This window comes from Stegodyphus dumicola, chromosome 9 (assembly GCF_044657685.1).
Source record: "Stegodyphus dumicola isolate Sdum_Otavi_A_Nest chromosome 9, ASM4465768v1".
NCBI classification, from domain to species: domain Eukaryota; kingdom Metazoa; phylum Arthropoda; class Arachnida; order Araneae; family Eresidae; genus Stegodyphus; species Stegodyphus dumicola.
The window spans coordinates 190,402,129-190,429,216 of record NC_140776.1 but is presented as its reverse complement, the minus strand read 5'-3'; the positions used below and the strand labels follow the sequence as shown (position 1 = coordinate 190,429,216).

At 34.9% G+C, this 27,088-nt stretch overlaps 1 protein-coding gene across 1 annotated transcript in view; it reads left to right on the top strand.

Annotated features, from left to right (window-relative positions):
• LOC146995595 (uncharacterized) overlaps window positions 1-27,088 on the top strand; it is a 169,624-nt gene that overhangs the window by 12,861 nt on the left and 129,675 nt on the right. Inside the window, exons 3-6 of the mRNA XM_085824480.1 lie at window positions 11,455-11,483; window positions 17,433-17,499; window positions 18,837-18,868; window positions 24,965-25,037. Coding sequence (XP_085680606.1) covers window positions 11,455-11,483; window positions 17,433-17,499; window positions 18,837-18,868; window positions 24,965-25,037 — 201 coding nt within the window. The remainder of the gene's footprint in view (window positions 1-11,454; window positions 11,484-17,432; window positions 17,500-18,836; window positions 18,869-24,964; window positions 25,038-27,088) is intronic.

Below are 27,088 nucleotides of genomic sequence, written 5' to 3'. Positions count from 1 at the left end.
CACATCGCTGAATGTGCTGTATTGCTTCTAGAGGCAACAATATTCCTTATTGAAGGTACTATTACTATAGCAAACTGACATCTTCGATTTGTTCATTTTATACATGTGCTAATTTCTATACTACCATAATTGTCTGGTAATTTCTTTTTATGTTATTTGATACCTTACTATGTGTTGCATATTGTGGGTAAGTTTCATAAAATTCTACATTTAACTTTTTCAGTAATCGTGATTTTTTCGATTTTTCCTTAATTTATGATAACCAGTGTAGTTAATTAAAAATGTCGTTTTTAAAATTTTTTCATTTCTTCTGAATGTTCATATTACTAAAGTAATAAAATTAGCTGCTTTTTCTAAAGGTTCTAAATGCACGTTTTTAAAATTTGTTTTTGGAATAGCAGAAATTTTTAATTAAATCCAAAAATTCTAAAATGAAAATGAAACCTGTTGAAGAAAAAAACTAAATACATGAAGAAAATTTTTCTTCAAAGATATGTACAGTTATTATGTAAATTACCCAGTTGTTCATGATTTCAGCCTTCACTAGAAATTCCTGTTTTTATTTCCTCATATGATAGAGTTACTGAGCCAGCTTAAATTAAAATTAAATTGTATAATCTTTGACCACTAAAAGTTTAAATTTGACTGTTCTTGTTTAATAACGTCACTGTGAGCTGTAATTGATTTTGTTAGCATCAGAACATGTCTTTATGTTCTAATTTCTTTTTAAATAAGAGGCTTATTTAAACCTTTGTCTGATATTATCATTACTTTCAGACATAGTAATAATTTGCTTCATGTCTGTCGGGGGGTTTGGAACTTTTTAACTTTTAGCAGATCAAGTAAACCCTCATAAGTATATTATGGGGAGGTTGACAAGTTAGCAGATAAAGCATGCAGAAACTAGTCAGAGCATTGGTTTGCGTATTCAGACAAATTTTTGATTGTTAGAAAAGATGCTTAAGGAGGAGGAAATCGATAAAAATTTGAAAAAATGTCTGGGAAGGCTTCAAATCAAAATGACGCATAAATATTTTGTTGAGTTTTGTTGTTATAAGACATAAATGTTTTGTAACAACAACACTTTCAAAACTCGCTAACTGTGCCTACAACAGGCCTTTCAGGTTTGTTCTAATCAGCAGGTCTCTCTCTAGACAAGCAACAGCGGTGACAACATTCAGTCTTTTGTTATGAATCATGCTGATTATAATCTTACTTCTCATTTGAACCTATGATGCTTTACATAAAACCTACCTGCTATTTACTAAACCTCTAGATTGAACAAGTATGTGACAAAATGAGACATAAAAATATCTGTTAGTAAAATATAAATGTCACTTATCTTCTTTCAAAATGTCCAACTATTATAAGTGTAAAATATTTAATGCTACTTGTAAATTGCATAAAGTTTATTTTATTCTCAAACTTTAATTAATTTCAAACTTTCCATGGTTATTAATTCATGTTTAATAATAATGTGTCATACTTAGGGATCTATTTTATTTTTAGAATGGTATTACAAAAGTGAAATTCAGGCATAGATAATATTTCTAATTGAATTTATTCAGTTCTCATTTGCTCATAGGTCCTTAATTTTTTCATTAATGGTCCTTAAAAGTCCTTAATTTCCATATGTAGAAATGTGTACGAACCCTGATACGAATACGCGAGGTCGTCAGCATATCATGGAATACATCATTTTCACCGCTTGTTTGAAGTGCGTTTGAATTAGTTTAGTTGTTTAGATGAGTTGCAGTGTGCATTTCACAAACTATGCACGGCATTTTAAAGACCCTGTTTTGAACAAAATGATGAAAAAATGTATTTCAAAGTAGCAGTGGAATTTAATTTAATATCAAACTATCAAGAAACATTTAAATAAGTAATTTCGTAACTTTGCCCCTCTCAAAGATTGCATGTCCTGGGCAGTACAACCCTTTGTCAGAAGCCAAATTCGATACAAACAAGACATAATGAAACAAACAAATAGAGAAGCTTACAAAAGCTATGTTCACTAATTGTAGTAAGCATAACTAAAGGAACAATTATTTACTCTATGTACAAGTTACATACACAAATTACACAAATTAAACACATAACAATTTTAAATTATACAAATTAAAGTTCGGGATGAATTTCAATCTGTATTTTCATTAAGTTATACCTGGGTCAAATACGTTTTCACTGCAGTTCTCAGATGTATTCCTGTTTTGTATATCACAGTATGAACATTCAGTCCTTTCAGACTTTTTATCCACGGGAAGATCTGAAACAGTTTGTTCATCACTCTGTACTTTATCGTCATCATGTGTACAGTTTATCAGGTTCAGTGTTCCTTCTAACCTTCTTCGGGAACATACAAGGACCTGACTAGGAACAGAGAGCTTACAAAAGCTATGTTCACTAATTGTAGTAAGTAGACAGGATACAGACGAAGGGTATACAAAACCCTTTATTTTTCTCTATATACAATAACTTCCGTACTTCGGAATACAATGACCCTCCACTCGGGGTCTAACGTAAAAGATATCAAAATAAAACTAAACTCTAATTTAACTTTAGAATAATACACGTGGAAGATTGGCCTTATAATAACAGGAAGCGTATGTAGCACAGAGACTGTGAACACTACAATACGTTTAATTTATCAAGAGGATTAAAACCTCTGGCCTGGAAGGCAAATAGCAACTGCGTAACTTCTAAGGTAAGCGGCCTGCTTCAACTCACTGCTTCCTCTCTCTCTTGCTTGGCAAAAAGGCCACACTTAAATACTTGGCGTTTGCCAGACAAACTTTGCATAAAAACCTTCACGCTTATAATTCTGGCCGGAAGTAGAAAATAAGAAGTGATAGTAAAGATTTAAAATAAAATAAACGTTAGTAAAACTTAAGATCCTTACATACTTCCCGCCAGAGTTAATTAGTTTGAAACTGAGGTCTAAAACGACCTTGTTGAAAACTTTTAGCTCTAGAATCTAACGCGAGGCCAACCTTTTACAACCATAACTTCTCTAGAAACTAGAAAATTTAAAAGAAAGAAATTTGTTACAATAGCAGCTCCCAGGATATACAACAATCTTTTTTTTTCATCTGTACTGCATCTAACCAGGAGCTTTTATTCAATTCTGGTTCCTTCCAGATCTCTGGAAGGAAAACTAGTTTAATGAAATGTTACACAATGACATTGCAAATAACATATAGAATATACTGCTCTTAACATTCTTATTTCATTCATGACTATTTTAATTATCTCTCCCCGTGCTCTCTGACATGTGTTGTAAAAGAACACCAAACACGAATGTGTTTTCTGTCTACGTGTGCCACACTTCCTCCTACAATCAAAACACTAACGTGTTAAAATTCAACATAACGAGACCTCTTAACACACCCTAATTTCAACTCTAAACCCTGAGGTACTATTCTAAAAGTGGCTAACTCTAAAGTGTAGCGTCAGAGAGCCTAACTACATCATTCAACCTTTACCACATATTCGCCATGATTTAATCTTTACAGTCACACGAATAACAAAGTTTTAACATTACTTTCACTTTTACCATATCACGGTATTTCTTAACATTTAAAATAACAGTTCACATGTATATAAGAACATATCAACATGCCGTTAATTTTACACATTTGAAAACATACATTAGTAGTACATTGTTAACTTCTATTCTTTTCAAAGCAAGTGCCAATTCTTTCTACATTGAAATAATACTACATTTCAAAAAGTCTTTCAGACTAAAACTTCTTTCTTGCTAGAATGTTTTAAATAAAATTTATACAATAACTTTTTACAATATTTAAGTCTTTACACAACGCTATTCTACATCAACTTTAGTTTTATGCACGAGTAATTTAAAAACATAATAAGAAAATCGGTCACAACTCATTTCTCGCCCTTTTGGCGATAAAGGTAGACCTCGCATGACGTAAAACTTCTTGAAATCTGCCACTTGCAGTAAGAATGAAAGATTAACTTAAGTTTGCAAAGTAACATAAAATTTTACTTATCTTTGTAATATTCGGACATCCTTTTCTGGGCCCAGTCTTTAAAGGTGCTGCAGACAGTAGCCTGGTTTATCCTCCTTCTTGTACGGGCTCGCCCTTCAGTGCTTTCCTCTGGAAGCTTCCGTTTTTCACCAGTACGGCCACCCTTGAACACCTTCCTTTTCTCCTCTGCTTGTGGTCTTGGCCGTTTGAAGGCAGCTGGTCTTGGCGGAACCGGGAAACTTCTGTCGTGATCCTGCTTGGACCTCGTTGTTGGCCGTTCAAATTTTTCTTGTACTTTTTCCTCCGCCACTGATGGCCCTTCCGCAGTTCGGTGACTTTTGCTGCGGAGAGTTCTGTCGGATGAGTCGATCTTCCGTTTTAAAGCCGGGTTATAGTTGCCGTCATTTCTCCTGGTCCTCTTCACATACGTCGTCCTTCTCCCTTCTTCATTATGGGGGTGTTCGTGAACTCTGTTTTCTGGACGGTGGAACGGCTTCTTTTTCTTTTTACCTTCAATTTTTCCGCGGGGCAATTTTCTTTTCACTTGCTTCTGTCTCTCATTGGCTTGCCCTTGTACTTGTCGTTTTCCCACCTCTGGAACTTGTACCTGCGGTGTCTGCCTGTGCCGGATCCTGCAAAAGATCTGAAAAGATTTGCATTTTATTACGATCGAAGTAGGGCTTGATTTGATCAATATTTGCGGAACAGGTTTCACCATTTCTGGCCTTTAACACTACAACAGCGTGAGTTATTTTTTCTATAACATATGGTCCTTCAAATCGTGGAAAATATTTGGCAGTTTTATCTTCTGGTGCTGAAGAAAGTGAATGCTTAATTTTTAACACTTCATCCCCTACTTTATAAGTTACTCCCCGTCGTTTCAAGTCATAATACAGCTTTTGTTTTCTCTGTGCTACTTCCGTATTCTTTTTTGCTTCTTTAATTAGTTTTTCTATATCACCCATTTTAATTTCTGTGGCTCTTTGTTGCACATAAAATAATTTATCTAACGGCGTTATAATCTTTCTACCTAAAAATAACTCAGCAGGAGTTTTGCCCGTTGTATCATGTTTTGCGGTCCTAAGGGCGAAAGCAAATTCATTGACATAGTTATCCCAGCTTTTATGAAAATTTTTAACATAACTACGGATAATTTTCACTATATTTCTGTTGACCCGTTCCGCTATATTTGATTGCGGCCGATACGGGACCATTTTTAAATGACGTATGCCCAGTTTTTGGCACACGTCTTCAAATATATTACTTACAAATTGAGGACCATTATCCAATATAACTTTTAGGGGCGCCCCGTATTTTAAAATATATTTATTTAAAATAGAATCGGTAGCCAATTTCGCGGAGGCTCGTTTTAAGGGAACAATTTCGGTCCATTTACTAAAATGATCAACCATAACAAGGAGATAGCGACTTTTATTTAACTGACTTTTTGGGAAAGGGCCCAATAAATCGATACCAATTATTTCATTTGGAAATTCGGATTTAATACTATTTAGAAACCCGGCCGGGCGGAAATTAATATAATTAACGGCTTGACATGTTGGGCAGGACTGGACATACTGCCTCGCGTACGCGTTGGATAGTTTTTCGAATACCAGCATGAGAAACTAAAGGGCTGTCATGGAGCTCATGCAGGATATTTAATCTAAGACTAGCTGGGATAACAGGTCGAAATTCGTAGTTTTTGTATAAAATAATAGACCATCTATTAGTTCGTAATGGGCCGCCCTATTTCTTATCTCCATAATATCTTGGTGGCTAAAATTTTCAGGATCCTTCAAATACTCATAAATACTTCCAAACTCAGGATCCTTACCCAGTTCGGTTATTACAGTTTCTCGGGAATTTATTGTACACGCTGTAAGCATTGCAACTTTTACTGTATTACCCTGTTCGTCTAATTTAATTCGTGATAGGGCATCTGCTACGATATTTTCCGTTCCGGGGGTATGCTTGATTACCAGATTATATTCTTGCAGCTTGAGTGCCCATCTTATTAACCTTGGGGATAACTTTTTCCCTGAGTACAATCTAGTTACCGCCGCATGATCAGAATATACTGTTATCGGCGCCTTTCCAAAATAGACTCGGAACTTTTGCACTGCTAACAGAACTGCAAGTGCCTCTCTCTCAGTCGCGGAATAGTTTCTTTGTGTTTGATTTAAAGTTCGGCTAAAAAATGCCACGGGCTGCTGATTTTGCGAAAGTACCGCTCCTACCGCATAATCCGAAGCATCCGCTGAAATTTCTAAATTTTCATCCTTTTCAGGAAATTTCAACACAGGGGCTTGCGTTAATGCTTGTTTTAATTTTTCGAAAGCACTATTGGCTTCGGCCGTCCACGAGAATCTTCCCTTTTTCCTTTTTAATTTTAACAATAGCTCAGCGATAGCCGCAAAATCTTTTATAAAGGACCTATAATATGAACAAAGTCCTAGAAAAGAAGAGAGCTTCTTTGCCCTGTTTGGAGTCGGATACTTTTGTACAGCGATTATTTTTGATTCATCTGTCTCGATCCCTTTTTGCGATATTTTGTAACCTAAATATTTTAATTCAGGGGCTGCAAATTTGCACTTTTCGACATTAACTTTTAGACCGGCCTCATTTAATAAAGAAAACACCTGTCTTAAATCCTGTACATGTTGGTCGAGATTATCACTAGTAATAATGATATCGTCTAAATAGATAAATGTGGACTTTCCAAGAACAGGTCTTAACACAATGTCCATGCATCGCTGAAATGTTGCTGGGGCGCCTGAAAGGCCAAACGGCATACGCAAAAATGCATAAGTGCCAGACTTGGTTATAAAAGCAGTCTTAGGCACGTCCTCAGGCCTCACCCCTATTTGAAAATAACCAGTCGTTAAGTCTAAAGTCGTCATAAATTTGGTTGATTTTATGTTCCTTAAAATTTCTTCTATGATCGGTAATGGATATACCGGATATTTCGTTATGGAATTTAATTTACGGTAATCAATAGCGAATCTCCACCTTTTTGGATGCTCCAAAGGATAATCATTATTTTTCTTACATAAAACCACCGGGCTAGCATAACTACTTGAGATGGGCATTATGATCTTTTTACGTAGCATATCGGTAATATGCCATTCTATAATTTTTTCCTTATTCTTATCATACCGGTATGGTTTTTGACGAACTGGCAATGCATCTCCGGTGTCAATACTATGGTTAGTAACCTGAGTAAATCCTGGAATATCACTAAATAACGAAGCAAATTCACTTACCACTTGTCGGATTTTTTCTTGCTCGTCATTAGGCAGGTGGTCAAGATTTACCATCGGCGGTTCAGCCTTTTCAGTACGAACTGGTCTCATTGTCAGCTTAAGGGACGCTTCATTAAAATCCAGTGTTGCTTGTGCGTCTGAAAGAAAATCTATTCCTAAAATCAAATGTGCTTGCAGATTCTTTACTATAAAAAACATCACCTTTACTTCTTCGTCCTTGATACGGATATATAAAGGTACTTTACCTACGCACTTACATTCTTTTCCTTGCGCGGCTAATACTGTCGTATTATCCGCATTATATATGCGGTATTTGCGAAAATACTTTCTAAAAAAGACTTCTGCCACACAGGAACACTGCGCGCCGGTATCCAGGAGTGCGGTGGCCGGGATATTATTCACCAAGACTTCAATCTTCGGAAGAGTCAAATTTTTCACCATTACTGTATTTAACTTGTAGGAAGAGGGGTTTTCGTGGCCTTCGGATTTCTGCACCCCCTCGTCAGCAGAAATCCGTTTTAGTTTAAATTATTTTTCCTTTCCGTGCTTTCCTTCTTTTTCCCCTGGCCTTGAGACTTTTTTCCTGGGTTGCTATTGAACTGTCGACGTTCGCCGGCTGTTTTTGAATGCTCGGGTTTCCTTGCCCACTGATTCGCTTTTTCTCCGTAGCCATGTGCTTGAGTTTGCTGTAGTCTTGGTGTACCAAATTGGTTTCGCTGTTGATATTGGCGTCTTCTTTCGACGTCCGCCGTTCTTCTACTTTCAAACTGGATTGCTAGCTCAAATAATTTTTCCAGTGTAGTCGGATTTCTCAATTCAATAAAGTCTTGCACTTGGGGTAGTAACCTCAGCAAAATCACTTGAATTATTTCAGGATCCGGACGGTTTCCATACAAGAGCTTTGAAAACGTGAATTTTTCTTAAAATAAAGCTCGAGAGGTTTTCGATTCTTTGTTGATATATGCTAAAAAGTTCCGTTTCTAATTTCGCACGATCCCATACAACAGGGAAGGCTTTTAGTAGGGCAGTCTTGAAATTTTCATAAGTATAGGTGGGACTTCCTGCTTGACCCAAGAGACTTCTGCCGATACATTTGAACCAGTTAAGCGCTTGGCCCCTCAAAGCGCTGGTAGCTAAGGTAACTTTTTGAAACTCGTGCACGGGGTAGAGCATGAAGTGGTCATCCAATTTTTCCAAAAAACTGGTTACCGGTGAGTTTCCATTAAACGTTGCTTCTGGTTTCATCGAAGCGCGCATGGTCTGGACGATGTACCCAAATCCTTCCAGGGCGGCAGCTGGCATTTCTGGATTCTGAGCCGTTTCTGCAGGCAGCACAGGTTCTTCTTGAAACTCGGCCATGGTTATTCTTCTACGTTGGGCGCCACTATCAGGTTCAATGTTCCTTCTAACCTTCTTCGGGAACATACAAGGACCTGACTAGGAACAGAGAGCTTACTAAAGCTATGTTCACTAATTGTAGTAAGTGACAGGATACAGACGAAGGGTATACAAAACCCTTTATTTTTCTCTATATACAATAACTTCCGCACTTCGGAATACAATGACCCTCCACTCGGGGTCTAACGTAAAAGATATCAAAATAAAACTAAACTCTAATTTAACTTTAGAATAATACACGTGGAAGATTGGCCTTATAATAACAGGAAGCGTATGTAGCACAGAGACTGTGAACACTACAATACGTTTAATTTATCAAGAGGATTAAAACCTCTGGCCTGGAAGGCAAATAGCAACTGCGTAACTTCTAAGGTAAGCGGCCTGCTTCAACTCACTGCTTCCTCTCTCTCTTGCTTGGCAAAAAGGCCACACTTAAATACTTGGCGTTCGCCAGACAAACTTTGCATAAAAACCTTCACGCTTATAATTCTGGCTGGAAGTAGAAAATAAGAAGTGATAGTAAAGATTTAAAATAAAATAAACGTTAGTAAAACTTAAGATCCTTACAAGTTCACCTCAATACTTTTAGCAGATGCTACATGCTACCTCTATTTCCTGAATGCCAGTTGCGATGTTTGCTCCAGGGTCATGAATAGAATTCGATCCTTTACAAGCAAGAGTATCCTGGTTTGGAATCAAGTCCTTGTCTGCACAACCTGCATTATGAGGCACACACATAGATTGCGAAGTGGGTGAATTTTCTTGCAATACTAGAGCCCTCTGCATAAGTTGTACATCAGCTTCTTCCATATCAGCATCGCATGAACTTTCAGATGGTTCAATACTTGCTAACTGCGACTTTGTAACTTCACTATCAGTTTCTACAATCTTGACAGTCATATTTTCATTTTCTTCTATCACTACTTCAGGCACTTTGGAATCCAAACTTTATTTTTATGAATTATTTTTTCACCTCTTTCAGAAGCTTTACAAGCTACTTCTTTTATTTCATCATCTTTACAAACAGTATTATCACTTTCTTCCAGTTCAACTTCAGACTCTTGAGGTTGAGAATCGTCTTTCCTTTTCTTCATCTTTTAGTTCTGTTTCTTCAGTCTTGTAAGATGTTTCATCCCTTATTTCTTGTAACATTCTTGGACTTTCTCGGACACTTCACCAGCTGCTTCCTTCATTTCTTCATCCTTTGATTTTTTGGATGCCACTTCTGTCATTTCAAAATCTTGTGACTACAATTTTCTTTCTAAACTCCATGATGTCGCTTCTAATCTCCTTTTGCTTCACTACTATCCATTGCAGTTGCTCTTGCAGATTGTCTTGTCTGGCTTTGATCTTGGCTTTCAGCTCTTATCTCGGCTAAGAAGTCCATCAAAGTCTTCATTTCCTCCGCCATGGCTTTCCTCTGCAGGCGGGTCACTAGCATTCACTTGCAAATCACACTTCTGACATGTTTTTCTCTTCACATATGGGTTTGAAGATTTGGAGTGAATAACGATGACACTTAATGTAGTATCTAAACACAATTTATTAGCCAGTATTATTATTCAAGACAGCTCCAATAGCACATTTACAGTCGAAGAATACAATAAACTTTCTGGCACAATCAGTGACACAGCCTTCAGGCTATAATGGTGGAGACAGCTTCAGGGCAAAGCTCCAGAGTAAAGCTCTTTACTTGGTTCAGTCGTTCTTGGAACTTCACATGCTCTTGAGACTTTCAATGCAACAACTTGCAGTGCACTCGATGATACACTAGAGTACAGCTTCCGACTCAGTCCAGTTGTTCCCGGAGCTTAACATATTCTAAGATGAAACTTGACAATGCACTAGACTCTCATGAAGCTATCGATGACCAGCTCGGCACTAGACTTTAAGACATTCGCGAGCTCGCTGACTGTCAGTTCGCCAGATGAGACGCAAACTCTGCATGGACGAACTGAGTCTCCGCGTACCAGCAGGGCTGATACAGCTTTTGGCTTGTGTTGGAGAACATTCTGGGCTAAACCAGTAAGAATTCATTCCAGAAGGTTCTCCATCCGTCTGTGGCATATCACCAATTTGTTTGACAAATGTGGCAACCCTAAACCTGCCTTGTGGGGAAGCTATCTAACCATGCCTGGACATTTCATAACAATACATTATCTTTTACTAAACTTTAAGTAAAGTATGAGATAAACTGTTGTCTGCAATCAGGACAATTTTTGCATCATCAGTAAACCAAGTGAATTCAAATATTGCCGAGCATTGGGTGTGAAATGATTTTCAAACCAGGCATTTATTACTGCTTCTGTTATCCATGCTCTTTTATTTGCACAATATATAGTGGGGAAAATCTTTATTCATCTAAATTCTCGATGCCGTAAATTTTTACCCAATTACGAAAAGCTTACACTTGTGCGTTCCTGCAGCATTCGTGCATGCTAGAATTGTTAGTCTTGAAGAGTCACTTGGAAGTAAATGTGTAAGTAAAGAATTAATAATATTTACTTCAGTTAGTCTCCAAGAATATAACTGTCATTTTCTCATTTATCTGCCCACTGTGAAATTAACAAATCATATTGATAACTAATCTTTAAAGCAGCAGTTGTCATTCCTTTAAACAAAAACCCTTAGCATAATCAAAGTGTTTACTGATATATAAACTTTGAATTTTGTATGTCATGAATTGCTCTTTCCATTGATATTTAAAACTATGGCCTTCAAGTATATATCTCAGTACATATATCCTTTTTTTTTTTTTTTTTTTTAATTTCAGATAATATATTAGTTCTTTTCTTTTATAGGGATTCAGGAGAGAATGACGACAGATGAGGTTTGTATGATTATAATTAAACTTATCTAAGGCATTATCAATTTGTTTTCTGTGTATGTTGTCATCTAAGAGCAGTGGTCTCAAACATAAATTGAATGTGGTCCTAATGCACGATCTGAAAAAAGCTTATTCCAAATAATTCTAAATATGTTCAGCACACCTATGGCCAAGTCGCTGAACACTGGTAGTTCAGTTGCAGGTTCGAAAGCCACATACAGGTTGGCTGCATGGGCATTTTCATGGTTTTCCTCAGGTGTAATGTGTGTACAAACCGGTTTTCCTTAGAAAGTCCTCCACAAATTGCCATTGTCACATAAACCAACCAAACCATCTAATTAAGTTGAATTAATGACTAACTTACTTCAGCTAAAAATAATCATTTTAAAAAATATTTCCAGCTGGACAAAATGTGAGAGCAAATAAAGACAACTTATTCTCTTTCTTATACTTATTAAGTTTTCCTTTGATGTATGTAAAAAAAAATCCATATATTTGTTCATCAAAGAGTGAATTTCTTTATTTTTGACTACAGATTTCAGCTGCACCCACCTGATAAACATCAGTCAATCTCATTTTTTTCATAATTATTATCAACTGCACAGAAAAAATGTTCACATCTAAATATATACTCAAAGTGATTGTTCTTATTGCAAAAATTCACATATGAGGATATTTTATTTTTTTAGAAGTATGAATAAAACTTAGTCATATGTATGCATAGCTTGAAATGTGTGAAAAATTTATATGCATTAAAAATATATATTTATATGAATTATATTAAATAAATTAGTTCTGTTTGTGAATTTTTTGGGCAGTTCTTATACTCGTTTTGAATCATAAGCAAAATGATATAAAACAGGACTCTGAATCAAAGTCTTGTCATAATAATGCTAATTCAGTTGATGGGTATATATTATTAAGCTATTATTAAGCTATGCGAAATTGCTTCAGGGGGTTACTTGCAGCCTGCAGGCTACCAGTTTGAGATGACTGCCTTAGAAAAGGTTTTCTTTCTTGTTAATATACAGTCAAAAGTCTTTAATCCGGACTCGGCGGGACTTCGGCGATTCCGGCTTATCGGTTTTTCCGAATTATAGATCATCAGTTTAAATCTGGTAAGGTGGCATGCAGGAATTATAAAATTAAAAACATGAAACAGTAATTTATGAAATAAAGAGCAAGTATGATCTAAAGAGTATCAAAATAAAAATTAAAAAAAAAAAAAAAAAGCTTAATATTTATTTGTTTATTTTATTAAATATTTCTTTCAATGCACGCATGCGTAAAGCTTACATTACGCATAGTCAAAATTAGAAAATTGCAAGCAGAAAACTATTTGATGGGTATTCGTGATATTTATAATGACGAGGAATTTGATTTAAATCATATCAAAGCCGGAGTACATCGAGATGAAATACTACATTTAGTAAGGAATTATAAGCCAAATAAAATAAAAATGTGCCCTGAAGATAAGGATAGTGTTGATAGATCAACTTACAGTTCATTGTGCGCCGCAATGTCCCCCTTCTTCCCGGCAGAGCAGCGTGAAATTGATAAACAGATTTCGGAATGTTAGAGAAACAAAGGATATGCCTTTATCCATTTTTTTGCAGCAATTCCACTTTTTGTTTGATGGACATTGGAACATGCTTTCGCTTTGTAGATCCTTTGGCAGCTCCAGAATCGGGAATATCATAAATTCTTTTTTGACATAATCGAAAGTTCATGCTTACTTTTATAAAATTGCTCTAACAGTCTGCAAAAAATAATAAGCCGGATCCATTTAGAAGATTATGGAACAACGCTATCTGCAACATTAACTGAAATAGATAATTAGATAATTTTATCTTAGCTTATACCTTCCATTATATATTAAACGCGCATGCGTAAACGTATTATGTGCAAGCGTAAAGGCATTATGCGCATGCTTTAACGCATTATGAAGATACGCATGCACAGAAACTTTATAGCTTGGAAGTCCGAATTATAGATCATTCCGGTTTAAGGGCATCCGGATTAAAGACTTTTGACTGTACTTCCTTTTCAAAGATAATCAAAATGAGATGATTTGTGCATTTAAGATTCAACATTTTGACTGCTATTTCTATCACACTTAAAGTTCTGGACACGACACATTATTTATTATATTGTTATGAATTAACTATGTAAAAGCAATAGATGCAGGTCGTGAGAATATTATTTCTTAATTTTTTAGTATAATTGATTGAAATAAATATTCATTTTAATCATGAATTTTTATTTAAATCAACCAGATTAAAGTATTAAATACTTTTATAGAATTATATAAAGTATTTTTCACATTTTAAATCTACTAAAAATACATAATATGCCTCAATGAATATTCATCTAATTTCCTATAAAATGTTTTGATATTCCACCTGGGCTATGTCTGTTCACAGTCTCGACTGATAAACTGTATTAAATTTAAGAAGATCCCTTTTGAGGAACTGTTAAATTTAATCCTTTTCAATATTATTTTTCTTTTCTGTCTCGTTCAATGTTTCATTATTTAATAAAACCAATGTACTATAAAGAAAATGCACTGTGTATTGAGTTTGTACTCTTCTCAACTTATAAAAGGACAGTCAATTTAAATGAACAGACAGTCGCTGATAAATACACTGCACACTATTAAATACACTCTGGTCATTAAAATTGCAATGCCAGAAAGGTATGATATGACGAACATCAAAATCATATGAAAGGAAGAAGAGGTTGGGATATGTGAATGATTAGTATTTCAGCGTATTTAGACAATACAGAGGGAGAAATACATCTTAAGCACTGCATAAAAGAAAAGTTGTGTATTTCTCATTCGGAAAGTGCTTTTTAAGATCGGAGTTAGCTCAGAATATCATTTTATGTCTCGAATAATAATAAGAAATGCTTACCAGCAAGTGTCGTAATTCGGTAGAGGCAGGATCGTTGCCTATCTAGTGTGTGGATTATCGTTCCGTGGTATTGTCTGTCACCCTGGTTGGCATCGAACCACTGTCATGCGAATAAAGAATCAGTGAGTTGTTGAGGTTCATATTGAACGGCATGCATGATCTCGGCGCCCTCCCATGACTAGTGCGCGAGAGGACAGACATAGTGTGAGGTCAGCCCTGTGAATCCATACAACCATATTACGGACCATTAGTCAAGAAGTGGGCATGTTTGTAGCATGCGTAGTATCTGTTGCTATGGTGTGCTGACGTTTGCAGAAGCATGGACTATCAGCATGGCAACCATTACTTTGGCTTCTCTTGACAATGCAGCATAGAGAGAGATGGCAACTCTGATGTGACGAATGATGAAGCTGGATACAGGAGTGGCACAGTGTCATCTTTTCTGATGAGTCTAGATTCTGCGTGCAGTATTCTGATAGCCATAAACATAAGTGGAGGTTCCGAGGCAACCACACGTCACCTGCTTGCATTCAATATCCACATATGGGCCCTGCACCTGTTGTGATAGTTTGGGTAGCCATTAGGTACACAACATGCACATCTCTAGTTTGGATTGATGATAATTTGAACAAAGATCAAAACATTTCTGACATCTTATGTCTAGTAGTTGTGCAGTATCTTTGATGTCTGTCACAAACACCATCTTCCAATAAGATAATGCCAGATCTCAAGTTACATGTAGTGTTCTGACCTACCTTGATACACAGGGTATTCAATTGCTGTCCTGGTCTGCAGATCTGTCACCCATTGAAAACTTGGTCATGGGTTGCTGAGAGAATGGGCCGCCAACCCCCTTAATATGGTTGATGTTAATGAGTTGGCCATTTCTCTCACCCAGGCTCAGTTTGATGCCATGCCTAACCGGGTAAGGACCGTTTTTGCTGCCAAGGCTGGCAGCTGTTTCTACTTACCTTGTAAACCCTCAAAATGTCTACAGATTTAATGATTTTGTCTCAATGCCATACCACTTACGTATACTATCTTTTTTGTATTTGCTTTCCTTCTTGGTGCTGCAATTTCAGTGGCCAGCAGTGTATATTTATGAGAGTGAGAACTAAGTAAAAATGTAAGAAAGGATGATTTTATAGATAATACACCTTATATCATATCTAGCGGAGACAAAAGAGGCATACATTAAGGAATTTTATCACACTTTTAATAAAGGTTGTAGATGTCTTATGTGAAACACTAAATTGATTACTCGATGGGTCAGGCTATGTTAGATTTTTGTCAGGTTTCCTGACTGTTCAAGTTCACAAACTGGAAATTTTGATGTACACAAATGGTGGAATCACCAGTGCAGCAATACAAGGCATTACGAAGATTTTTAAAAATTTCTTCTTAAAATCTGATTCTTGCATGTCTTAAAATCTTAATCTTACATTTGAACCATAAGGAAATCCAGTCTGAATGACGTAGAAGTCAGTACATCCACTACGTTGAAATAAACATGTTACTTTCAGCAAAACGAGTTCTTTTTTAGATTGTGCTGCATTATATTTTATTGAGTGTGACATTCTGTCCAGATCAAAAGTTATGGATTAGCTGTCTTGGATGGGCCAAATCTGGATTCCTTGGGAAAGAAAGCTTGGCTTTGCATTTGTCCAGTCAAAGCTTGGATCCATTGGAAGTTTTCTTTGCAGCTGTGGGACATTTTGACACCTGTTCAGAGGTACCATTATTAGCAAATAAAGCTATTCTTTGAAATGATAATTTGTGAAAGACATTCACCAGCATCTCTTGGAACCAAATTCGGCAGTTACCTTTTAGTTTATTTGAGTGTTGGTTGCTAGGAGCTGTTAAAGACTGGCTTTCCATCTTGGGACGGCTCGTGATACGATGTTTTACTGCAAAATAATTTTGACTGAGCATTCTGAATTCAGATAGATGCAAAAATCTGCTTTTCCTACAACAAATAGTGCATGTGTACTCATGTTATCAGGTTCAATGTTTCTTCTAACCTTTTTCGGAAACATACAATGACCTGACTAGAACAGAGAGCTTACTAAAGCTATGTTCACTAATTGTAGTAAGTAGACAGGATACAGACGAAGGGTATACAAAACCCTTTATTTTTTTCTTTATATACAATGACTTCCGTACTTCGGAATACAATGACCCTCCACTCGGGGTCTAACTTAAAAGATATCAAAATAAAACTAAACTCTAATTTAACTTTAGAATAAGATTGGCCTTATAATAACAGAAAGCGTATGTAGCACAGAGACTGTGAACACTACAATACGTTTAATTTATCAAGAGGATTAAAACCTCTGGCCTGGAAGGCAAAGTAGCAACTGCGTAACTTCTAAGGTAAGCGGCCTGCTTCGAACTCACGGCTTCCTCTCTTCTGCTTGGCAAAAAGGCCACACTTAAATACTTGGCGTTCGCCAGACAACTTTGCATAAACTCCTTCACGCTTATAATTCTGGCCGGAAGTAGAAAATAAGAAGTGATAGTAAAGATTTAAAATAAAATAAACGTTAGTAAAACTTAAGATCCTTACAATGTCACATTAAAAAATTCTTTTTTGTCAATTTCCATTTTGAACAGTTGTCTATGCCTGTCTTTTCGTTATTAAGAGTAATGAATCTTATTTCAAAGCAGTTCAGCAAATGAGACTTGAGTGAATTGGCTTGGAATAAAAATTTTTTTGAAATATTCTCTTCTGTTGACCAGCATCTGTACTGTATAAGTTTCCAGCTTTTGTCGCCTGTAGGCTCTACTTGCATTGTCTAATACTGTGCAGAAGCCCTGGTATAAGAGAAACTCTTTTTAGAATTTCTTTCGGTAAGCAAACATAAATACAAGTGTAATTTTTTCGTAAAAGTGCAGTGGTGTAAACTATTATAAAGCAAAGGATATCTATGTTAGAGATTATATGAAGTGCAATAAACTGCTTTCAAACTTTCTGAAGTTTTTATTTAAATGTAAACATTATTTATACAGACTCTAATCCTGATTTTATCCTTTTCAGGACATCTGCAGGCTCCTGGATCCCTGCAGTGAAGTGCAGAGGACTTTAGAAAGAGCCCTCACAGGAGGTAATTAAGAGTAAAATGGCATATGCCAGAATTGAATCTTTTGTATGTACAGTCAAAAGTCGTTAATCCGGACTTGTCGGGACTTCGGTGATTCCGGATTATCGATTTTTCCGTATTATAGATCATCAGTTTAAATCTGGTAAAATGGCATGCAGAAATTATAAAATTAAAAATATGAAACCGTAATTTATGAAACAAAGAACAATTATGATCTAAAGGGTATCAAAATTTACACAAAAAAAGCTTAATATTTATTTGTTTATTTTATTAAACATTTCTTTTAGTGTAAGTTGTTTAAGTTGCTTCTTTTTTTATGTGATAATACATTCTCTTTAATTCCATAAACAGACATAATTTGTTGTTCAGTTACAAAGCTCCGTTGTTCAAGTCCTATAATTGCTGTGTCGAGAATACCGACTAATTTGTCAATCGAAATTTTTTCGTTTTCAATAACCTCTGTCACTTTCTTCGTTTGATTTAAACCATATCAAAGATGGAGTACATCGAGAGGAAATACCACATTTAGTAAGCAATTGTAAGCCAAATAAAATAAACACTTCTGCCCTTAAGATAAGGATAGTGTTGACAGATCAACTTCCAATTCATTGCGCTCTGTGGTGTTAAAGATAAACAAAATTTAGATAAACAAACGTTAAAGTTTAGATAAACAAAGGATATGCCTTTATCCATTTTTTGCAGCAATTCCACTTTTTGTTTAATGGACTCCGAAAGATACTTTCGCTTTGTATATCCTTTACATATTAGTAAATATATATCGGAAATTCTATTTGAAATAATCGAAAGTTCAAGCTTACTTTTATAAAATTGCTCTAACAGTCTGCAAAAAATAATAAGCCGGATCCAATTTGAAGATTAAGGAACAACGCAATCTGCAACATTAACTGAAATAGATAATTAGATAATTTTAGCTTAGCTTATCCCATCCGTTATATATTAAACGTGCATTCATAAACGTATTTTGCGCATGCGCACACGCAAATTCGCAGCTGTAAAGGTCTTACGCGACGCATGTGCAGACAGTTTGTAGCTTTCAGGTCCGGATTATAGATCATTCCGGATTATGGGTGTCCGAATTAACGACTTTTGACTGTATTTAGTGCCCTAATATGTTCAAAACGTGTTTACTGTTTTTTCTGCAATTTCGAATTTTATATATCACCAATTGGCCACCACCGTGGCTGCTATATTTATGTAAAAATATTTTCTGTTGGAAAAATATTCTTTTTTTTTTAAACTCAAAATCAGTCTATATCTTTTTAAAATTGCAGATAATATATTGATTCTTTTTTTTTTTTTTTTTTTCTTTTTCTTTATAGAGAGCATACCACATCAGCTCTCCTTGCAAGAGGTTTGTATAATTATAATGAATCTTTTCCAAGACATCTATTTCATTCTTATCTATTTCATTAGATGTTGTCATCTAAGAGCTGTGGTCTCAAACATAAACTGAATTTGGCCAAATGCACAATTTGAAAGAATCTTCCAAATGAGTCAGTGACTTACTTAAGCTATAAATAAATGATTTACAAATTATTTCCAAGTACTTCTGGCTACAGATTTGAACTGTAATACCTGCTGAATCATCAGTCGATCTCATTCTTTTTTTATTAATTATCAACTGTATAGAAAAAATGTTTACATCTAAATGTACATTCAAACAAAGTGATTTTTCTTTTTGTGAATTTTTTTACGCAATTTTCATACTTATTTTTAATAAGTACAATAGTGAAAAACTGGATTCTTGAATCATTAAAGTCTTGAACTTTCTCTTCATTAAAGTCTTGTGATAATAATGCTAATTAAACTGCTGGGAATATATTTGCAAGCTATGTGAAACTACTTTAGGTATTCACGTGCAGCTTGTAGGCCACCATGTTGAGACGACTGCCTTAGAAAAGTTTTCGTTTTTGTTAATATACTTTATTTTCAAAGATGCTCAAATGAGATATTTTATTGTACTTCAGATTCAACACATTGACTGCTATTTCTATCCCACTAAAAGTACTTGACAGGCGACATTATTTATTGTATCGTTATGAATTGACAAACTATATAAAAGCAATAGATGCTGTTCATAAGAATATTATTTCTTTAATTTTTTAATATAATTGATTTAATTAAATATTGATTTAAGTCATAATTTTTTTAAAATCAATCATATTAAAACATTAAAAATATTTTTATAGAATTACATAACACATTTTTTCACTTTTTAAGTGGTCAGAAAGTGCATAATATTTCCAGAGTTGCCAACTCTCCCGATTTAGGCGGGAGACTCCCGATTTTCAACCGCTCTCCGGCCAACCCGATTTACAATATATTTCTCCCGACTTTTTCTTATTCTTAAAATTTCTCACGATTTTTATGGAACTTGGCTTAATACTTTCTTATATAAACAAAAAAAAAAAAAAAAAAAGAGATTTTGGACGTTTGAAAGCAATTGAATTTTCTCTAAATTATTAAAAAACAAAACCTTGCGAATCAGATAACTTCTGCTTTGTGAGTGAAAGAATATACGTATCCAGAAACATCGTTCTCCAGTTCTCCAATGGGTATCGAGCATGGTGGAAGGGCGGATGTTCTCAAACATGTGCGTACACAAAAACAAAAGGACAACATGAGTTGTTTTGAAAAAAAAACGGAAAATTAAATTTTTCTTCGAAAACAGAGGACCAAAAAGTTATTAATGCAGAATGTCTGTTCTCTGCCTTTTTACTTGAGCACAACCTGCCACTGAATGCATAGGATCACACTGCAGCTTTATTTAGAAAAATGTTTCGCGATAGTGAAATCGCTAAGAAATACTCAAGTGTAAGAACCAAAACAGGTGCAATTGTTAAAGAAATGGGCTTGAAAAATAAATCTTCAGTTATTGATTGCATTAAAACAACTCCGTTCTGCCTCTCTACGGATGGAAGCAATAATACTGATTCAAAACTGTACCCAATTGTTGTTTCTTTTTTTAATCTGGAGTCTTCAGAAATTGAGTGCAGTTTATTTTCTGTCCCCACTTTAGAAGGACATTTGACAAGTTTTAATATAGCACAGCTAATTATTAAAACTTGATAATGCACCAGTATTGGTAGGCTTAAAAGACTGGTGTTGCAGGCATCTTAAGAAAGGAAAATTCAGATTTGCAGATTATGAGGTGCACCTGTCACCTCTTAGATTTAGCAGCTGAAAAAGGGGTAGCTTCTTTACCAATAAATGTGGATGAATGCATTGTTGATATTTATTATTATCTTCTAAGGAGTTCTAAAAGGAAGGAAAAATTGAAGTAGTTCCAAAAGCAGCATAACAGCAGTTTATAATTAGAAAACTTGGATGAAGTTATAAAATCAGGTAGGTTGACACCCAGTGGAGTTTAATTGGAAAACTGAAAGGTGCTGATGGAATTTTAAAATATAGTCAACTGTCTAGAATTGTGTTGGCCATCTTGACAGTTCCCCATAGTAGTGCAGAGTGTGAGAGGATTTTCAGTGTTGTTGCGTAAATGAGAACTAAATTTAGATCTAATATTAGTGATAACACATTAGAAAAACTTTTCTTAGCGAAAGCAGGCCTACGTGGCAATTGCAGTGAACAAAATTAGGAAGTTTTTTTCTTAAACTAAAATTCCCTCTTTCCCCCCCCTTAAACGATGCAAGTAATAAAAATGTTTTTTTATGCGTAAGGTATTTTTGTGTTGCTTGCATTTAAGAATTAGTTACTATTTAAAGTTAATTCATTATTAAAAACTATATTTTTGTCATTTAAAAAGTCTTTTTAACATTGAGAAAAATCTCCTGATTTCTTAAAAAAATTCCTGATTTTTGAGTGTCAAAGGTTGGCATGTATGTATTTCTCATGCCAGTCTAAATGAATATTCATCTAATTTCATGTGAAATGTTTTGCATTTCCACATGGACTGTGTCTGTCGACAGTATTAACCTATAAACTGTAATACATAAAAAAATATTTCTTTTGAGTAGTTATTAAAATCTGAACCCTTTCATTTGACCCACCTTTTTTTCTTTCCTGTCTCATTCAGAGTTATTTAATAAAACTAAAGTCTATATAAAGAAAATGCTCTCTATATTGAGTATGTACTCCGCTCAATTGATAAGGGGATAGGCAATTTAAATAAACAGATAGCTGCTGATTAAATATGCGGTATACTATTAAATATATTTATGAATGTGACAACTTAATAAAAATGTAAGAAAGGCTAAATTTATTGGAAACGCATTTATTATAAAAAATTCATTTTTACACATGTCTTTCAGAGAAAAAAACAGAGATGCATTAAAGAATTTTGTCAGAATTTTAATAAAGACTGTAGATATCTTGAGTCTGTGGGAAACTAAATTTGTTACTTGATAAATGAGGTTATGGGAGATTTTCCCCAGGTTTCCCTACTGAATGTGCAATAGCTAAAGTTAAAAGTCTATCAACAATGTATCCCCGTCATGTTCCAGTGGATTCAGTTCTGAGCACCATTCCATATGGTCTGTTATTTCCTCCTCATGTATGAACTTGAATGAACTTGAATGAACTTGGCCATTTTGATGTGTAAAAAAGGGAGGAATTGCCAGTGGCAGCAGTACAAGAAATTACCAATATTTCAAGAATTTCTCGAGTGTTGCATTCTGTCCAGATCAGAAGTCATTGATTAGACGTCTGTGGGCCAAATCTGGATTTCTTGTTGAAGAAAGCTTGGCTGTGCGTTAGTCAAATATCATACTTTTTAAGAGCAGTTTCTTCAAGCTTTAAACTGCTCTGAAGACAGAAATGCATACGACTAGCCCACACATGGAAAGACCTTTGTAAATTCTTTGTGTAAGCTTCTTGTAATAGCCAGTGGAAGCTTGCTTTGCAGCTGGGTGGCATTTTGTCTTCTGTTCAGAGGCACCATTATTTTTAGAAAATGAGGGTCATTCTTTGAAGTGGAAACTTGTGAAAGACATTGACCAATATGCCTATAAATGCTTCCTACCTCTTGGAACCAGGTTAGGTAATTACCTCTTAGCTCACTGAAATGTTGGATGCTAGGATCTGTTGGCGACTGACTTTCCATCTTGCTGTGGCTCATCACATGTTGTTTTAACACAAAATCATTTTGACTCAGGATTCTGATCTGAAGTGGATGCAAAAATCTGCTGTTACTACAATAAAGATACAAGATTTAAAAGACACAGATACAGATTTAAAAGACACACTCCTTTTAGACATTCAGGTCATTAAAAAAGTATCTTCATTGTTAATTTGCATTTTAATATGCTTTCTAGGCCTCTCTTTCCAGTATGCAAGTAATGAATTTTATTTCAAAGCAGTTCAGTAAACAACGTTTTAGTGAACTAGTTTGAAATAAAATATATTTTGAAAAATTTTCTTCTGTTGACCAGCACCTCCAGTATATAAGTTTCCAGTTTTTGTGGCCCATAGGCTCTACTTGCATTGTGTAAAACTGTACATGAAGCCCCTGTGTAAGAGTATATATATATATATATATATATATACAGCCCCTACAGAGTAATATACAAGGTGTTTATAAAGTCCCGGTTGACCCATTTTGATGTTTAATAACTCATAAAATAATAAAGATAGATTAATTTATTCAAAAGTGGTCGTACCAGCCTTGAAGGCGATTCGTTAGAGAGACATCCAAAAACTGCATCAACACCGGAAATCATCGGAAAAATACAAGATATGGTATTGGAAGACCGTCGATTAACTGAAAGAGATTTAACAGAGGCTTTAGGCATTTCATTGGGCACAGTGAGCAATATTTTGAGTGTTAATTTGGATTTCAAAAAACTCTGTGCAAAATGGGTGCCGCATTCTCTAATGATGGAGCAAAAACACATTTGGATGCGACTTTTGCGACATTTGGAGTGTTTTAAGAAGAATAAAAGCAACTTTATCCATCAATTTATCACAATGGATGAGACCTGGATCTACCATCGTAATCCTGAATCAAAATAGGAGGCTAAGGAGTGGTGTGAATCCGGCTCTTCGGCGCCGAAGCGAGTTTGTGTGCAAAAATCAGCCAAGAAGGTCTTAGCATCAGTTTTTTGGGATGTGAAAGGAATTTTGTTCATAGATTACCTTCAAACTGGCAAAACAATTAATTTGGATTATTATTGTAACCTTTTGAATCAATTAGACGAAAAAATTCGTGAAAGAAGACCAGGATTACAAAAGAAGAAAATCATTTTCCACCAAGATAACGTATCTGCACACACAGCTCAAAAAACCATTGCTAAAATAACTGAATTGAAGTACGAATTGTTGCAACATCCAGCCTATTCACCAGATTTAGCTCCCTCCGACTTCTGGCTCTTTCCACACCTCAAACAATATCTCCGTAGAAAACAATTTCCTTCAAACGAAGAGATAATAGCTGTCGTGGAGGGATATTTTTCAGAGCTTCCGAAAAACCAATACAGTCAAGGGATCCATAAATTAGAAGACCGATAGAATAAGTGTATTGAAGTTGAGGGAAACTACATTGAAAAAGTCATTTTTACAAATAAAAATTGGTTTCTTCATTTCCGTTCCGCGAACTTATTGAACAACCTGGTATATATATAGCTATACTCTATATAAAAAAGGGTATTCCTTTATATAGAATGTACCCCCTTTTTATAGCGTATACCCTTTTTTATATATAATATACCTTTTTTAATATAGAGCATACCTACATATATAGAGTATAGGTCCTTTTTAGTATTTCTTTCGGTAAGCAAACGCAAATACAAGTGCAGGTCTCTTGTAACAGTAGAGTAGTGTAAGCTTAGAAAACAAAGAATATACAAGGTGTGGCTATTAATTTCCAGGACTGCTTTAATAACACCAGAACAGATGATGTGAAAAAATGTAACCTTTTAATATGTTTTGAAATAATTTCCATTTGCCGTAACACACTTCTGTGCTCGGCTGTATAAGTTGTGGAAACAACTTTTAAAGTCCTCTTTCGGAAGCCTCTTGAATGTCGTCGTCACGTTGTTCTTGATGTCTTCAATTTCCACAAAGCATGTTTCTTTCGTCACAGTTTGGAGTTTGGGAATTGTTCGATCATATTCTTTTGACTTGGTCCCCACAGACTTCTTTTTGTTTCCCAAATTCAAAGCTGTGATCAAAAGAACACGGTTTGTGGATGTTGAAGACATCAAGAAGAACCTGATGTCAACATTGAAGAGGCTTCCGAAAGTGGACTTTAAAAGTTGTTTCCACAATTTATACAGCCAAGCACAAAAGTGTGTTACGGCAGATGGGGATTACTTCGAAACATATTAAAAGGTTACGTTTTTCACATCATTTGTTCTGGTTTTATTAGAGCAGTCCTGAAAATTAATAGCCACACCTTGTATGTATTTAGGGCTTATATAAAATTTACTGAAGTTTTCATTTAAATGTAAACATAATTTATACAACACTTTAATTTTGATTTTATTCTTTTCAGTGCAAAGAACTGCACTTGAAATTGAACATGATTGACGAATGGGAGGAGCAATTAGAGGCCCTCATCGAAGCAGGTAATTTAGAGTAAAAATCTTTTTAGCATATGCTGGAATCTTTCATGTATATTTATTGTTATTTTCTTCTTTTTAACTCGATGGTTAGTGCATTATTTTCCAATTGGCTTTAGTTAATCTTGTAATGGTAATAAAAGTTTCAGTAAAATCAAGCTGCTTCAGATGCATTGAACCTTCTTAGATTTGAACTCATAGAATTTTACATTACATCATCCTTCTTCTAAAGAAGTATTTGTGCTAGAGACATAGAATAAGAACTTAGTTCCAAGAAGAATTAAGCAAACTGTTTCATTGATAAAGCTTTAGGTGAACAAAAAGCATGATTCTGTTCATGTTTTAAAACTCTGTGGCTTCTTTGCAGTCAGTTAGCAGAAAGTTTACATTTGAATTTAAATTCATTCAATACTGGTTGGATGCTTGCAAAATTGATGCTTGCATTGAACCAATGCTTGCAAAATAGGTTCATAGTTGACAGGAATGACATCAGTAACCATTTGATGTGAGAAAGAGACTGGACAATTTTTTTGCACCATTCACATGTGATGCATATCAGTAGTGAATTGACCTATGAAATTAAGTGTTATTAATTTGGCAAGGGGGAAAATTGTTATACTTTTGTGAGTGCCTTATGTTCTGTAAACACTGTAAAGCGCTTTCCTTCAAACAGATATCTGAAGGATTTAATAGTGTCAAATATTGTAAAAACCTCTCTGTCCAATATATTATATTTCTTTTCATTATGACTCAATTTTCTGGAAAAGTATCCTAGTGGCTCCCATGTATATAATTTTTTTTTTTTTTTGTCTGGGTGGACAGAATTTGTAACTTGTGCCATAAGCTGTTTACAAGACTCAAAAGTGTTTCAGTGTCTTTTGACCAATCTAAGAATATTTTGTCATTTTTCTTACAACTTCCCAGTGTACCATTTAAAGGAAGTTGAACTTCACCATATGATTTAAAAACTTCTTTTAGAAATTAAGAATTTTCAAAAAATGTCAGAGTTCAAAAATAGTTTTTGTCTTCAGAAAATCTTGGATAACTTCAAAAGGAATGATTCTACAGGTACTTTCATCAATTATGTAACCTAAGAATTTTATGCATCCTGCATTTAGGAAGGTTGACAGTCAAATTATACTTTTTTTTTCCCCTTATAAAAACTTCTTTGATATAACGGATATATTCTTTGAGAGATGATGAAGGAATCAAAATATTGTTTCTCTATATAGTAAACAGTAATTTAAATGTGACAAAATTTGGTCTAGTAATCTTTTGTGTAGTTTGCGTAGCCTTATGTAAGGCAAATGTTATGTAGTTAAACTGAAATAATCCACAAGGAGTAACTATTGCCATTTTTGGTATGTCCTCTTTATTCATTGGTACTTGGCGATACACTTTTTTGAGGTATAATGTAGAAAAAAATAGCATTATTGTTTAAAGTAGATGTAAAATCATATTGATGCCTCATTGGGCAATTATCTGGAATGGTGATTGAATTTCATTTACAGTAGTTGCAGCGAGGTCGTAAAGACCCATCCGATTTTTTTACCATGTGCAGAGGGCTACTCCATCAGCTTTTAGAAGGACTACAAATTCCTTTTCATACTAAATAAGCAAAATCTGCTTTTGGAGCAGCCAGTTTGTGAGGCACTGGGCATCTAGTTTTATTAAGTGTGTAATACCACAAGTATTTGTATCCAAAAGCTGTTTTAAAACATCTTAAAAGAGAGAATCATATTTTTAGGTAAATAGCTAACTATATGTAAAGTTGGTAAAACTAATTTTGGACAATATCTCTGGATATCTTGCCATCTATCAACTGTTTGGGGGATTTCAAATTAACAGCTTGGTTTCTGTTGATTATTAAACACCAATTTGCAAAGAATTATTAAGCAATGAATAAAGAATTATTAAACACCAAATTGTATATATGTACATAGTGTTTAGAATGACTAATCTAAGCAATGAACACTGAACATACAAAACAGATGGTAAGAGAGGTTCTTTGCACACCACCAGAGATAAGATTGCTGTTGGACATGCTTTAGAAGGAG